Below are 16065 nucleotides of genomic sequence, written 5' to 3' on the forward strand. Positions count from 1 at the left end.
TTCCCAGCAGGCAGCGGGGCACTTGCGGAAAGGGGCGGGCACTTGCGGAAAGGGGCGTAATCTACGCCCCTTTCCGCAGAGAGCTATCCCGGAAGTGGGTGCAGATACCTGTACTGTACAGGTATCTACACCCCCCTCCCCCCTGAAAGGTGCCAATTGTGGCGCCGGAGGGGGGGAGGGTTCCGATGAGCGGAAGGTCCACTTTAGGGTGGACCTCCGCTTTAATACGAGACCCAATGCTGTCCGTGACAGCTAGATCCCTGTGCTGGGAGTGCACTGTGCAGCACGCTCTCACCACAAACACAATAGAGTATATATGCAGCCCCCACAAATTAAGACCTACTTCCTTGAGGTTGTATATGTGCGTACCCTCGACGGGAAGGGGTTCATTTTTCCATAGTACCTGGAAGCCGTATACAAGCTGTACATCCAATTCACACTAGTGTGAACCCAGCCTCATAGACTATACGGGGAACCTGAGGTATAAAGTATAAATACTACTTACCTACAACATCGTCTCCAAAAATCTCTACCTCCAGCCCAAGCTGCGAGCAGTCAGATTCCTCCACTTGCATGATGTTATACCTCTTGAGGACCTGGAAGTAAGAGTATAGTAAGAGTATAGTAGGGGTAAGTGTCGGCATCTTAAAAAAAAAATCTATATATATAAAAAACTGAATTCTGTGACATACGTAGGTGAAGTGTTGTTTTTAGGAGTTGGGATCACAGTATAGACCAGTCTTTTCTAACTAGAGTTCCATAGAACCCTAGGGTTTCTCCAGAGCTTGTTAGAGGTTCCTTGAGCAATGACCAACTTCCACCCCTCAGATTAGTAATTACTGACACCAACAATTTTTTTTAGCTATTTGTAAAGGAGGATACTCCAAAATACCCACAAGTATAAGGAGCATTCCTGCCAGTGGCGGCTGGTATTTTTTTTTCTGGTGGGGGGTTGGTTGTTTGCCACCCAACCAAAAAAAAACTCCCCCGCGCTGCCGGTTGGTCGGGTCGCCTGCACCCCCCCGGTCAGTCGTCCAGCCCTGCAGTTACCCCATCTGGGTCACAGGCGGGCAGCACTCCTATAGGCGTCCGATGCCCTGCATGTAGATTAGGAGGCCGCACGCATGTATGGGGGGGGGGGTGCTCCATGCGCCCTTAATGGACGGGCCGCCACTGCCTCCCAGTGACCATCACACTAATGTACCATGAGCTGTAGATATAGTAATAGCAGAGGGTTCTTCCCTGGCAAATAGAGAGAAAAACTGGTATAGACATTACCATTTCTTGGATCCACCCTGGTACAGCGACAACAACACTGGCAAAGCGCCACAACTTTCTTTCCACAGCCCATTTTTGCTAAGCTTTTTCTTTTTTTTTTTTTTTGCAGAGTTTATGACATTAAGTTTTGAGGCTGGGTTTACACTATTGTGAATTGGATGTGAGGTTTCTCCGCATCCAATTCGCATAGCAGGCAATTGTGACTGGCTCTCTATGGAGCCGGTTCACTCATCATCATTGTGGCTCCGGTGCGAATAGCACGGGAGTCTTGTGCGTCTTTTGGTCTGTTTCAAGTCCAAATTCAGCCAAACATTTGGGCTAAAATCAGATCTGAAACGGTGAATGGAAACGCTCCGGACTCCTGCTGTGAGTCGATGCGTTCTCCAGTGTAAACCCAGCCTAAAGGGTAGGCGGGTGGTACCTCCTCCATGTTCTCCTCCTTGTTGGGTGCCAAATGTGGGTCACATAAGAAGCCTACCCGGGGGTGGGTTCTTCTGGGCACTTTGAACAGGATCACTCCACTACACATGGGGTATCTTTACTTTAGAGCCATTTTTACCAGTGCCTTGGGACAAGGCTGAGGCTGCGGCAGGGGAATACTCAAGCGGTTGTAATCCTAAGACATAAAATATAGACAAAACATAACCCTCTATAGTGTGTATTTGTCTCAATCCAGAGCACTAATGCCGCGTACACACGACCAGACTTTTTGAGGGATTAAGTCTGACAGACTTTCGACGGAGTTCTGACAGAGTTCTGATGGACTTTTCGAATGAGCGGACTTGGCCACACACAATCACACCAAACTCCGACGGATTCGAACGTGATGACGTACGACTGGACTCGAATAAGGAAGTTCATAGCCAGTAGCCAATAGCTGCCCTAGCGTCAGTTTTAGTCCGTCGGAATAGCATACACACGAGCGGATTTTTCGGTAGGAACTGTGTCCGGCAGAGTTCTGGCGGAAAAATTTGAAGCATGTTTCATTTCTAAAGTCTGTCAGACTTTTGCGAATCAAAAGTCCGCTGTAGCCCACACACGATCGAATAGTCTGCCGGAATCATTCCGTCAGACTTTGGATGTTGAAAAGTCCGGTCGTGTGTATGGGGCTTTAGTGTCATTTCTGTCTGCTGTCTCATTCCTCTGCTATCAGCATCAATCACTTCTGACAAGTTTTCCTGACACCAAGAGAAAAATAGTGACAGGGGAGGGACCTCCAGCTGATTGACAGCCTCAGCTCTGTTCCTCTGTAAAAGGGGGTGGGGGGGGTCAATTCTCTCTAATCAACTCTCAGAGCACTCCTCACTGATATGACTTCAATTCTCCAACCCCTGCTTTTCAGAGCTGAGATATCCTGTGTAAGTACTGCACTTTGAATGTATGTAGTGGAAAATCAGTTGTAGATAAACAGGTACAACCCATGTAGGGGGATTTCTTTCATCTCTGTGTATCACCTAAGGCCAATCACTTCACTGGGTATATGTGAGGTTTTACAGCAACTTAAAGGCTGGCCTCCACTTTTAAAGATGAACGTACACCATGTACACTTGCACCATAACTGTTCTCCAGTTATCTCGGGTCCCCATGACAATGTACATCCTTCCACTGTACATGAGTATGCGCAACCCACTCCTTTTTTTCTTTATTCCAAATGTAGTATAACATTTGGGTTGCTGCTTAATTTTTTACTTGACAAGCGCGGTTTTTCCTCTTTTTTACAACCTTCCACTAACTTGCATTTAGGAGGGACACGCTGAGCTCTGTCCACATCCACCTGTCTAGCGGTTTCCACTACTATTCCAGAGTAGCGGAGTTTGCCCCGCCATGCACTCTGTGTGGACTCCACACATGCACCAGACTTTACTCTTGACCTTCCGTACCTGTATACAGGATGGCAGGGGCGGACTGACAACTCATGGGGCCCCCGGGCAATAGGAGATTATGGGGCCCCCGGGCAATATTAGATTATGGGGCCCCCGGACAATAAGAGATTATGGGGCCCCCAGGCAGAGATTATGGGGCCACACAGTATACAAAAAAACACACACACACAGAATACAATCACACAGTATACACATACATGTACACACAGCATACACAGACATGTTTCTATTGGCTGAGAAGGTACTGGAGAGGTGGGGCAGCTATAATCTCGGTATTTCTAGACCAAAAGGATGTCAGTAAGGGACATTTCAGAGACAGATGTAAAAAAAAAAAAAACACAGATTTTTACATACTGTCCCTGGTTTTACTGAGGCTGGCAACCCTGATGGGGCCCCCTAGTGGCCCGGGGCCCTCGGGCAGTGCCCGAGTGGCTGAATTTTCAGTCCGTCCCTGCAGGATGGGGACTCCTGTGGTGCAAGTCCACTCCTGTTGCTATGGGAGACAGACCGCAGCCAAGAGAGTGCCGACAACATCTCCCTTGCTACTAGAGGCTACTCCACTTATTACAGATACACACTACCCACAGGCTGCTTTAGCTGACTTGAAGACTTTTGTTACCCCTGTTAACTATTTGCTGCACTGCACCAGGATGACTCTTGAGTGCCTGTCCCTTCATACCCCAACTTGTTAGTGACCCAAAGCTGTCGAAATGTTACTTGCTTTGTTTCAAACAATTAACTTAAAGTGGTTGTAAAGGTTCCTTTTTTTTTTTTTAATAACAAACATGTTGTACTTACCTCCACTGTGCAGTTTGTTTCCCTAGACACACACAGCACAGCTTGGCCCCACCCCCGCTCTCTGCTCACTGGCCAGTGGCTCCTTCTGCTGCCTCCACATCCAGTGAGGAGAGAGGGAGTGGAGAGAGAGCTGCTGCTCTCGGACGCACTGGATTAAGATCAGGCTCAGGTTTTTTAACAGAATGCAGAGAATGCATTAAGGTAAAAAAAACCTTCTACCTTTAGCACCATTTTAGGAACCAACTGAGTAAATCTACTACCTTAAAGAATATGTAAAGCCAACACTTCATATTCCTGATATGTGCATGCTGTACCATGTACTTGTATGTGAATGTATCCTGTTCTCTTTGTATTGTTTCCTTTATGTAAAATCCCTGGTGTTCCTGCCAGTCCCTCTGCTTTCCTATTAAAAACTGATCACGCTAAGCAGGAGAGCACAGCGTGGTCAGTTCTCTAGCTGTGCTGGGAACTCAACCTGTTCTCCAATGAGCAGATTTGTAATGCTCCCCCTGCACAGGTATTCACCGGGAATATTAGTGTCATGCTGTTTCTCCTCCCCCAACTCTTATGCAGCTGAGAAGTTGATTTTTTTTTAATTTGAGTTGATGTGATTACTTGTATAAAAAGCAAAAAGGGTATGTATATATATATTTTTTTATATCTATACACAAATGTTTGGCCTTTCATTTCTGTTTTAAACTGAATGGGTTGTTTTTCAAGGTGATCATCAAGGCTGGGTTCACACTATTGCTGACCTGAAACGGAGAATAGGGACACACCGGACCTCTGCTGTGAGCTGCTCCGTGCCGTAGTGTGAACCCAGCCTTACAATAACTTTAAGGGATGGCATTGCATGTTAGTACACTGAATTGTTTTGTTACATAGTTAGTCAGGTTGAAAAAAGACACATCCAGTTCAACCACAAAAAAAATATATAAATATATATATATATATATATATAATATAAATATAATATATATATATATATATATATATATATATATATATATATATATATATATATTTATATCATGTTTTGTGTTACATAATAGGGGTCACATACGAATATTGGCGTGTAACGTATTTTTACTTCTTTACTACAAATTAGTAAATGGGCCCTTTGGCACACACAAGCCAAACTTAATCTATAGTCAGGAATAATAGTGTATATATATATATATATATATATATATATATATATATATATATATATATATATATATATATATATATATATATATATGCTATACTCACATACTCACCGTTAAGATACCTCTTGCTTTTCCAGATACCTTCACTGTAAATTTTTTCCCCATAGATCTCTGTGGAACAAAACAATTATTTAGAGTTTGCCATGTTTTATATAAATCCTTCCCCTTTAGCCTCTCCCTTCAAGTAAACCACTTGAAGACCAAGCTTTTCTGGCACTTTTTGTTTACAAGTTTAAATCAGTATTTTTTTTTTTTTGCTAGAAAATTACATTATACATTTGCTTTTAGCAGAGACCCTAGGGAATAAAATGATGATCATTGCAATTTTTTACATCACACGGTATTTGCCCTGCGGTTTTGCAAATGCAATTTTTTGGGGTACAAACACAGTTTAATGAATAAAAAAACAAAAAAAGAACACAGTAGTTACCCAAATGTTTTTGTATAATGTGAAAGGTGATGTTACACTGAGTAAATAGATACCTAACATGTCACACTTCAAAATTGCGCACGGTCGCAAAGTGGCACATAATTATGAAGTGGAAGGAAAATGATAAATGGTTTTCTAAATTTTTTACAAATAAATATGTGAAAAGTGTGGAGGGGCATTTGTATTCATCCCCCTTTACTCTGATACCTCTAACTAAAATCTAGTGGAGCCAATTGCCTTTATAAGTTGCCTAATTAGTAAATAGAGTCCACCTCTGTGCAATTTATTCTCAGTATAAATACAGCTGTTCTGTGAAGCCCTTAGAGGTTTGTTAGAGAGCCTTAGTGAACAACCAGCATCATGAAGGCCAAGGAACACACCAGACAGGTCAGGGATAAAGTTGTGGAGAAGTTTAAAAGCGGGGTTGGGTTATAAAAAAACATTCCAAGCTTTGAACATCTCACGGAGCACTGTTCAATCCATCATCTGAAAATGAAAAGAGTATGGCACAACTGCAAACCTACCAAGACATGGCCGTCCACCTAAACTGACAGGCCGGGCAAGGAGAGCATTAATCAGAGAAGCAGCCAAGAGGCCCATGGTAACTCTGGAGGAGCTGCAGAGATCCACAGCTCAGGTGGGAGAATCTGTCCACAGGACAACTATTAGTCATGCTCTCCACAAATTTGCCCTTTATGGAAGAGTGGCAAGAAGAAGAAAGACATTGTTGGAAGAAAGTCATAAGAAGTCCTGTTTGCAGTTACAAGAAGCCATGTGGGGGACACAACAAACATGTGGAAGAAGGTGCTCTGGTCAGATAAGACCAAAATTTAACTTCTTGGCCTAAAAGCAAAATGCTATGTGTGGTGGAAAACTAACACTGCACATCACCCTGAACACACCATCCCCATCATTAGTGGCGGCTGGTGCTCAAAATTTTGGGGAGGGGACACAAACAAACTGAAAAATTCTGAAAAAAAACTCCCATCAATTGCAGCCTCACTGTGCCCAAATGCAGCCACTGTGCTCATCAAATGCAGCCACTGTGCCCAAATGCCGCCACTGTGCCCAAATGCCGCCACTGCGCCCATCAAATGCTGCCACTGCGCCCATGGTATGCCGCCACTGCACCCATCAAACCCTGCCACTGTGCCCATCAAATGCTCCGACTCTGCCCATCCAATGCTGCCACTGTGCCCCCCCCCCCGCCCGCTGTCTGCCCGGCAGTTACCCTGTGGGGCAGCGGATAGCGGTGACGGACGGTGTTCTCTATGCTCCTCTATGTCCTCGATGTCTTCTTCTCCCATCCTCTCCTATGATTGGATGCCTGATAGACATCTAAACACAGAGCCTGTCGTTTCAGCCAATCAGGTAACAAACCCAAGGCGGTTCAGTGTTAGGAAAGTGAATAAACATTTGCTTTTCTAACACAGCTGGGTGAACTGCGAGCGACAAGCATGGTGCTCAGAGTTTAACTTTTTTGACACCTATTAGAGCCTATGGTTTTCCAACTTGTCCGTAAAATTTTCCGACAAAATGCTCCGATCGGACATACAGTGGTGTGAAAAAGTGTTTGCCCCCTTCCTCATTTCCTGTCCCTTTGCATGTTTGTCACACTTAAGTGTTTCGGAACATCAAACCAATTTAAACAATAGTCAAGGACAACACAAGTAAACACAAAATGCAATTTGTAAATGAAGGTGTTTATTATTAAAGGTAAAAAAAAATCCAAACCATCATGGCCCTGTGTGAAAAAGTGATTGCCCCCCTTGTTAAAACATACTATAACTGTGGTTGTCCACACCTGAGTTCAATTTCTCTAGCCACACCCAGGCCTGATTATTGCCACACCTGTTCACAATCAAGGCATCACTTAAATAGGAGCTGCTTGACACAGTAAGGTCCACTAGAAGATCCTTAAAAGCTACACATCATGCTGAGACCCAAAGAAATTCAGGAACAATTGAGAAAGAAAGTAATTGAGATCTATCAGTCTGGAAAGGGTTATAAAGCCATTTCCAAAGCTTTGGGAATCCAGCGAACCACAGTGAGAGCCATTATCCACAAATGGCGAAGACATGGAACAGTGGTGAACCTTCCCAGGAGTGGCCGGCCGCCCAAAATTACCCCAAGAGCGCAGCGACGACTCATCCAAGAGGTCACAAAAGACCCCACAACAACGTCCAAGGAACTGCAGGCCTCACTTGCCTCAGTTAAGGTCAGCGTTCATGCCTCCACCATCAGGAAAAGACTGGGCAAAAATGGCCTGCATGGCAGAGTTCCAAGGAGAAAACCACTGCTGAGCAAAAAGAACATCAAAGCTCGTCTCAATTTCTCCACAACACATCTTGATGATCCCCAAGACTTTTGGGACAACATTCTGTGGACCGATGAGACAAAAGTGGAACTCTTTGGAAGGTGTGTGTCCAAGTATATCTGGCGTAGAAGGAACACTGAATTTCATAAAAAGAACATTATACCAACAGTAAAATATGGTGGTGGTAGTGTGATGGTCTGGGGCTGTTTTGCTGCTTCAGGACCTGGAAGACTTGCTGTGATAAAAGGAACTATGAATTCTGCTGTCTACCAAGAGATCCTGAAGGAGAATGTCCGACCATCTGTTCGTGTACTCAAGCTGAAACGAACTTGGGTTCTGCAGCAGGACAATGATCCTAAACACACCAGCAAGTCCACCACCCAATGGCTGAAGAAAAACAAAATGAAGACTTTGGAGTGGCCTAGCCAAAGTCCTGACCTGAATCCTATTGAGATGTTGTGGTATGACCTTAAAAAGGCCGTTCATGCTCGAAAACCCTCTAATGTAACTGAATTAGGACAATTCTGCAAAGATGAGTGGGCCAAAATTCCTCCAGGACGCTGTAAAAGCCTCATTGCACGTTATCGCAAACGCTTGGTTGCAGTTGTTGCTGCTAAGGGTGGCCCAACCAGTTATTAGGTTTAGGGGGCAATCACTTTTTCACACAGGGCCATGATGGTTTGGATTTTTTTTCACCTTTAATAATAAACACCTTCATTTACAAATTGCATTTTGTGTTTACTTGTGTTGTCCTTGACTATTGTTTAAATTGGTTTGATGTTCCGAAACACTTAAGTGTGACAAACATGCAAAGGAACAGGAAATGAGGAAGGGGGCAAACACTTTTTCACACCACTGTAGTGTGTAGCTTACTTCGACGGACAAAGTGGCACGCATGCTCAGATCAAATTCCTAGACCAAAGCTATTGGCTACTAGCCTAAACGTAGTCCCGTCCTAATGAAATAACGTCATCACGTTATGTACAATCGGATTTTCCGACAACTTTGTCCGACCGTGTGTATGCAACAGTTTCGGACAAAATCCAACTGATTTGGTTGTCAGAATGTCCGACCGTGTGTACAAGGGCTAAGAAGAAAACCTGAAAACGCATACACACGGTCGGAATTTCCGACAACAAATGTTCGATGTGAGCTTGTTGTTGGAAATTCCGACCGTGTTTGGGCTCCATTGGACATTTTTTGTTTGAATTTCCCACAAACAAAATTTGAGAGCTGGTTCTCAAATTTTTTACGACAATAAAATCCGTTGCCATAAATTCCGATCGTGTGTACACAATTCCGACGCAAACAATTTTCCACACATGCTCAGAATCAAGCAGAAGAGCTTCACTGGCATCTGTATGCGGCATTAGAGTCTGCAAAAGACTTGAGATTGGGGCGGAGGTTCACCTTCCAGCAGGACAACAACCCTAAACATACAGCCAGAGCTACAATGGAATGGTTTACATCAAAGCATATTCATGTGTTAGAATGGCCCAGTCACAGTCCAGACTTAAATCCAATTGAGAATCTGTTCATGTTGATCTGTTGCCTGAAAATAGCTGTTAAAGTGAAAACAGACAGGCGGTCCATTTTCATCACATCTCCCCATAGAGGAGAACGGGGCTCTGACAGGTCCATCTCAGCACAATGAGGGTAGATGGACCTGTCATCTGCCTGCTCATCGGGGATCAGCGGATCGCCCATGTGAAAGGACGCTAATGCCGCGTACACATGAGTGGAAATTCTGCCAGCAAAAGACCGATGAGAGCTTTTCGTCTGAAAATGCGATCGTGTGTATGCTCTATCTGAATTTTGCTGGCCGAATTTCCGCTAGCAAAAGATTGAGAGCAGGTTCTCTATTTTTCCGATGGAAAAAGTTTAGATCGGAAATTCCGATCGTCTGTAGAAATTCCGACGCGCAAAATGCCTACGCATGCTCGGAAACAATTTGACGCATGCTTGGAAGCATTGCACTTCATTTTCTCGGCTCGTCGTAGTGTTGTACGTCATCGCGTTCTTGACGGTCAGAAGTTCAGCAAACTTTTGTGTGATCGCGTGTATGCAAGCCGAGCTTGAGCGGAATTCCTTCTGAAAAAAAAAAACCATCCAAGATTTTTACAATGAAAATTCCGCTCGTGTGTACGCGGCATTAAATTTATTATGGGAAAAAGGTGTCTCCACCAAAGCTTTATCACCAATCCTTGTTTCCACAACAACCCAAAATTTCAAAAACATCCAATTGTCATTGGGACAGAAAGTGGGGGGAAATCTGAATAGGGGCACAGACAGCAAAACAAACCTTACAGGGGTGTTAACCCTTCCTTATGCAATCAAAAAAAACTAAAAAATTTTCTTGGCTGGAGTTGCACTTAAAAAATGTACCTGTTCCACCTTACTTACAAAATTACAATTTAGGAACAAGCCTAGAGAACTTGTTTGTAACCCGGGGACTGCCTGTATGTAACATATTGCAGTTTACTTTTTGCAGTATAGGGGGTGAAGAGGTGGCAATGCAAAGCGTTGTGGTCACGGCACAGGCACACACCCATGTGCTGCCATTGCGGCTTAAGGTTGGAGAGTGGTAAAAATGCAGCTCAACTGTGTTGTTGCTGTGTAGGTCCTCATTGGACAAAATTTCCCATGACTTCTGATTGCACCATGCAGCCTAGATAGGAAGTCTGGAGTAATTCCCCAGCAGACCACAGATAATGAATAAAACGCAGAGTCTAATCCTTCTCCACGTCTAAAAACAAATCCTGAGGTTGGGGATGGATCTTTATCACGTGACTTGGAAACTTGGGTTACACTTGCCCAGCATTGAGCACAGCCAAGCGTGCCAGCCACAGACCTTACCAGCTCTTCCTGAACGGCATCATTATTGCGGAGAGTGAAACGCTGTTTTTCAGATCTTTCCAGGGAATTGATCTCCACATTTAACTCCTCACTTCGGGTAAAAACGGAGTTAAGGATCCAATATTCGGAGAGAGCTTCTAGCGCCATGACTGTGTCCTACAGACAAGATAACATAAAGCAGGTAAGGGCTAGGTTGATCTAAAGCATGCGTTATAAAAGGGAATGCCAGGGAAGACACAGGATAGGTCACTATGCAAAGAAGAGTTATTGTTAAGGGTTATTGTTGGAGTTACTATTGGGGTGATAGGGAGGGTTAGCGTTAAGATTACAGGGAGGGTTAGCGTTAAGATTACAGGGAGGGTTAGTGTTAGGGTTACAGGGATGATTAGTGTTAGGGTTACAGAGAGGGTTAATGTTATGGATACAGAGAGGGTTTGTGTTAGGGTTACAGGGAAGGTTAGTGTTAGGGTTACAGAGAGGGTTAGTGTTAAGGTTAAAGAGAGGGCTAGTGTTAAGGTTAAAGACAGGGCTAGTGTTAAGGTTAAAGACAGGGCTAGTGTTAGAGTTACAGGGATGATTAGTGTTAGGGTTACAGAGAGGGTTAATGTTATGGATACAGAGAGGGTTTGTGTTAAGGTTAAAGAGAGGGCTAGTGTTAAGGTTAAAGAGAGGGCTAGTGTTAGGGTTACAGGGAAGGTTAGGACTGCAGGGGGGGTTACTGTTAGGGTTACAGGGAAGATTAGTGTTAGGGTTACAGAGGGAGTTATTGTGAGAGAGGGGGAGATCATTCTTACAGTTACAGGGAAATTAGTATGAAGATGACATAGAAGACTAGGATTAGGGTTATGTGGAGGGCTAGTGTTAGAGGGAGGGTTAGGGTTGCCACCCTTTCTTCAAGTCAAACCTGAACACTTTAGCGGCGCACAGCAATTTTTTTTTTTTAGTGTAAGCTATACATATATTTTGCTATTAAATAACATTTCTAATCATATGGAATTAATAACAAGAGTCCCCCTTTACATCAGAGGCCACAAAGGCCTAGAGGCGATTCAGTTTGCATTGTGCGCTATACAAGTATTTCATTCATTCACAAAGTTCCCCTTTTACATCTGAACTTGCAGAGTTCCCTTTTGCTGTAAGGAGAGACTCTGCAGACTCTGATGTGAGGGAGAACTCTGGGGACTCTAACATAAGGGATGATCTGGGAACCCTGATCTAAGGGGGAACACTGAGAACTCTGATGTACGGAGAGGACTGATTGAAGGGGGAACTCTGTGGCCTCTGGTGTGAAGGGGAACTCTGATGTAAGGGGTGCTCTGAGAACCCTGATTTGCCTAAGTGTGCCCACTCAGAGGCATGAGAGAGAAGGGGGAGACTTCGGTCACAGACAGGGATATATGGTGAGCTCGTTCACCCCTTGGCAGTAAGCATCTCTCATCCAGATGTATCTAAGGCTGCTGAACTTCAAATTTCCAGCCCGCCCTTTCCTTTTCTAAGGAGTGTGGGCAGACACAGAGGGGTAGGGCCGGGAGGAAGAGGTGCAGATCAAGCCCTCTCTCCTCTCCCATCTGTATGTGTGTTTGGGGGGAGGGGGGCTGTTAATGCTGGCTTTGGGCAGCATGATAGAGAGTGTAACAGACACTCTAAGCTTAGACAACTGCAGCCAGCAACCCTGCTGGGAAGCCATAGTCCAGTCTGATTAATGTGTCCGGGTCTGAAACCTGGACACAAGATTCCAAACCCAAACTGTCCGGGTGAATCCTGGACAGGTGGCAACCCTAGGGTGGGTTAGTGTGAGGGAAGCTTTGGGTTAGGCCATTGCTCTTTGTGCTGACAGCTCTTCAACAAAACCTCCCAGCACAGAACTCCCAACATTAAAAGCAAACGTACTGGGAATGCCACCCAAAGCAATTCAGAACTGCCAACATCAATACTTTGTAGCTTCAACATGTTAAAACTGAGGCACTACAAAAGCCCTGAATTTTAAATGTTTTCCTGTTATCAGTTAAATAATTTGGCTGGAAGCAGTGGTCTCTCTGCAGAGCCTCTGATAGGGACTCTGATGTAAGAGAGGACGTATGTGGGGTCTTTGGTGGGGACTCTGATGTGGGGGGGGGGGGGCTGATGAGCTCAAGTTTATTTCAAATTTGCTTTGTTTTTTTTCCTGTTTCAAGTTATATACTAATTGTAAAAAAGGGGATGCAGATCCTTCAACTTTCCTCATTAAAACCTTTCAAGTGCAGCAGCTGATTGATAATTATCACTCTCATTCACATTCATTTTTCACATGGACACAGACAAAAATCAATTTCTTCAGAAATGACAAAAGGTAGGAATCTGTAATGAAGTTTGTTCAAATCGACTCTTTAATTCTGCCCTTCCCTCTTACCTGGGTAGATTTAAATCCCCCGCCATAGTTCTGCTGCTCGGAGAGCCAGGTGTACATTTCGTTTGCACTGGGAATGTCCTCGTGGAGCAGAGCCGCCAGTAAAGCATACGAAGTTGTTTCAACAGCAAGAGCTGTACCTTTAAGGCCAAAATGCAGCTCACCCGGCTCTATAAACAAGATAGTAAATAAATGTTATAGAAATAATCATACCTCATTGAAATGCTTCTGAACTGTGTTTGTAGTTAAAGGTTCTGTCCCTCTGCTAAATTATATCCTGGCAAAATCAGGAATCTCCTCCGTTTAAAATATTTATTTGTGAAGAACATCAGATACAGCCAACAAGTTTCGCTGGAAAATAACTCCCGCCCTGAAGAAGGAGGAGTCTTTTTCTGCTGAAAAGTGTTTGCTATATCTGATGTTATCATGTCCTAATGGCAGAGTAAATGCTATTCCTGAAGAAGGGGGGAATCCTTTTCAGCCAAAATATGTTGGCTGTATCTGATGTTTTCAGGTCTTAATAGCAGAGTAAAGGCTAGCTCTGAAGAGAGGGGGTGGGGGGGGGGGGGGGGTCCTTTTCTGCTGAAACATGTTAGCTGTGTCTGATGTTATCAGGCTAGCTCTGAAGAATAAGTCTCTGCCGAAATGTGTTGGCCGTATCTGATGTTATCATGTTCTAATGGCAGAGTAAATGCTATTCTTGAGGAGGGGGAATCCTTTTCAGCCAAAACATGTTGGCTATATTTGATGTTATGAGGTCCTAATGGCAGAGTAAAGGCTAGCTCTGAAGAAGGAGGAGTCTTTTTCTGCCAAAACATGTTGGCTGTATTTGATGTTTATAAGGTCCTATAAGCAGTGTGAAGGCTAGCCCTGAAGAAGGGAGAGTCCTTTTCCAACAAAACTTGTTGGCTGTATCTGATGTTATCAGGTCCTAATAGCAGAGTAAAGGCTAGCACTGAAGAATGAGTCTTTCTGCCGAAACGTGTTGGCTGTATCTGATGTTATGTTCTAATGGCAGAGTAAATGCTATTCTTGAGGAGGGGGAACCCTTTTCAGCCAAAACATGTTGGCTATATTTGATGTTATGAGGTCCTAATGGCAGAGTAAAGGCTAGCTCTGAAGAAGGGGGGGTCTTTTTCTGCCAAAACGTGTTAGCTGTATCTGATGTTATCATGTCCTAATGGCAGAGTAAATGCTATTTACTCTGAAGAAGGGGGGAATCCTTTTCAGCCAAAATATGTTGGCTGTATCTGATGTTTTCAGGTCTTAATAGCAGAGTAAAGGCTAGCTCTGAAGAGAGGGGGTGGGGGGGGGGTCCTTTTCTGCTGAAACATGTTAGCTGTGTCTGATGTTATCAGGCTAGCTCTGAAGAATAAGTCTCTGCCGAAATGTGTTGGCCGTATCTGATGTTATCATGTTCTAATGGCAGAGTAAATGCTATTCTTGAGGAGGGGGAATCCTTTTCAGCCAAAACATGTTGGCTATATTTGATGTTATGAGGTCCTAATGGCAGAGTAAAGGCTAGCTCTGAAGAAGGAGGAGTCTTTTTCTGCCAAAACATGTTGGCTGTATTTGATGTTTATAAGGTCCTATAAGCAGTGTGAAGGCTAGCCCTGAAGAAGGGAGAGTCCTTTTCCAACAAAACTTGTTGGCTGTATCTGATGTTATCAGGTCCTAATAGCAGAGTAAAGGCTAGCACTGAAGAATGAGTCTTTCTGCCGAAACGTGTTGGCTGTATCTGATGTTATGTTCTAATGGCAGAGTAAATGCTATTCTTGAGGAGGGGGAACCCTTTTCAGCCAAAACATGTTGGCTATATTTGATGTTATGAGGTCCTAATGGCAGAGTAAAGGCTAGCTCTGAAGAAGGGGGGGGTCTTTTTCTGCCAAAACGTGTTAGCTGTATCTGATGTTATCAGGTCCTAATGGCAGAGTAAAGACTAGCTCTGAAGAGGGAGGAGTATTTTTCTGCCAAATCATGTTTGCTATATCTGATGTTATTAGGTCCTAATGGCAGAGTAAAGGCTAGCCCTGAAGAAGGAGGAGTCTTTTTCTGCCAAAACATGTTGGCTGTATCTGATGTTTATAAGGTCCTATAAGCAGTGCGAAGGCTAGCCCTGAAGAAGGGAGAGTACTTTTCCACCAAAACTTGTTGGCTGTATCTGATGTTATCAGGTCCTAATAGCAGAGTAAAGGCTAGCACTGAAGAATGAGTCTTTCTGCCGAAACGTGTTGGCTGTATCTGATGTTGTCATGTTCTAATGGCACAGTAAATGCTATTCTCAAGGAGGGGGGAATCAGCCCTGCACTGTGGACTGCAGAACATCTCCACCCTTTTCTATGTATGTGAGCAGAGGGTGGGTATTCTGTGGTCCTAACACAATTCCTGTCCTAATGTGACAATGTTGCTCCCTCATGGGTACAGTACAGTGAGCTATAGTGTTGTCACTATAGGACAAGAAGTGTGTTGCTGGCAGGATCCCCAGATCAAAACACAGGGAGAGAAGCCCATATAAATAAAATGAATGCAGCCACCACATCCAAGGACTGGTAAGCTGCAAAATATTACATTATTGATCTTATGTTTTGTCAGACTTTAAAAATGTGTAAATGCCTCGGTGTTAACAGATCTGTTATAAATAACCCCTGTAATGTGTCTAATGTGTATATTTATTATGATTGTAAGCTCCATCTAGTGATCATAATGAGGTATTTTCCAGAAATACCTAAAAATAAAAAAAACAAAAAAAAACATTTTGGCCACTAGATGGTGCTGTTGATCATAAGAAATACACATATTAAACACATTGTGAGAATTATTTACGACAGCTGTGAGAATACTGAGACATTCTCACAGCATTTTTTTAAATATAAATAAACTTCTATGTCTCTTGTCTTAATTGTTTA

General features: G+C 43.8%; 1 protein-coding gene across 2 annotated transcripts in view; it reads right to left on the bottom strand.

Moving 5' to 3' along the window:
* LOC143983706 (complement C4-like) overlaps nt 1-16065 on the bottom strand; it is a 178284-nt gene that overhangs the window by 37672 nt on the left and 124547 nt on the right. For both annotated transcript variants that reach the window (XM_077483720.1, XM_077483728.1), the window contains exons 30-33: nt 13163-13329; nt 10774-10929; nt 5222-5281; nt 506-596 (exon numbers count right to left, since the gene is read on the bottom strand). In XM_077483720.1, coding sequence (XP_077339846.1) covers nt 506-596; nt 5222-5281; nt 10774-10929; nt 13163-13329 — 474 coding nt within the window. The remainder of the gene's footprint in view (nt 1-505; nt 597-5221; nt 5282-10773; nt 10930-13162; nt 13330-16065) is intronic.

The sequence above is a fragment of the Lithobates pipiens genome, unplaced genomic scaffold, assembly GCF_037356315.1.
Source record: "Lithobates pipiens isolate NorthernLeopardFrog02 unplaced genomic scaffold, aLitPip1_a1.2 Scaffold_1, whole genome shotgun sequence".
NCBI classification, from domain to species: Eukaryota; Metazoa; Chordata; class Amphibia; order Anura; family Ranidae; genus Lithobates; species Lithobates pipiens.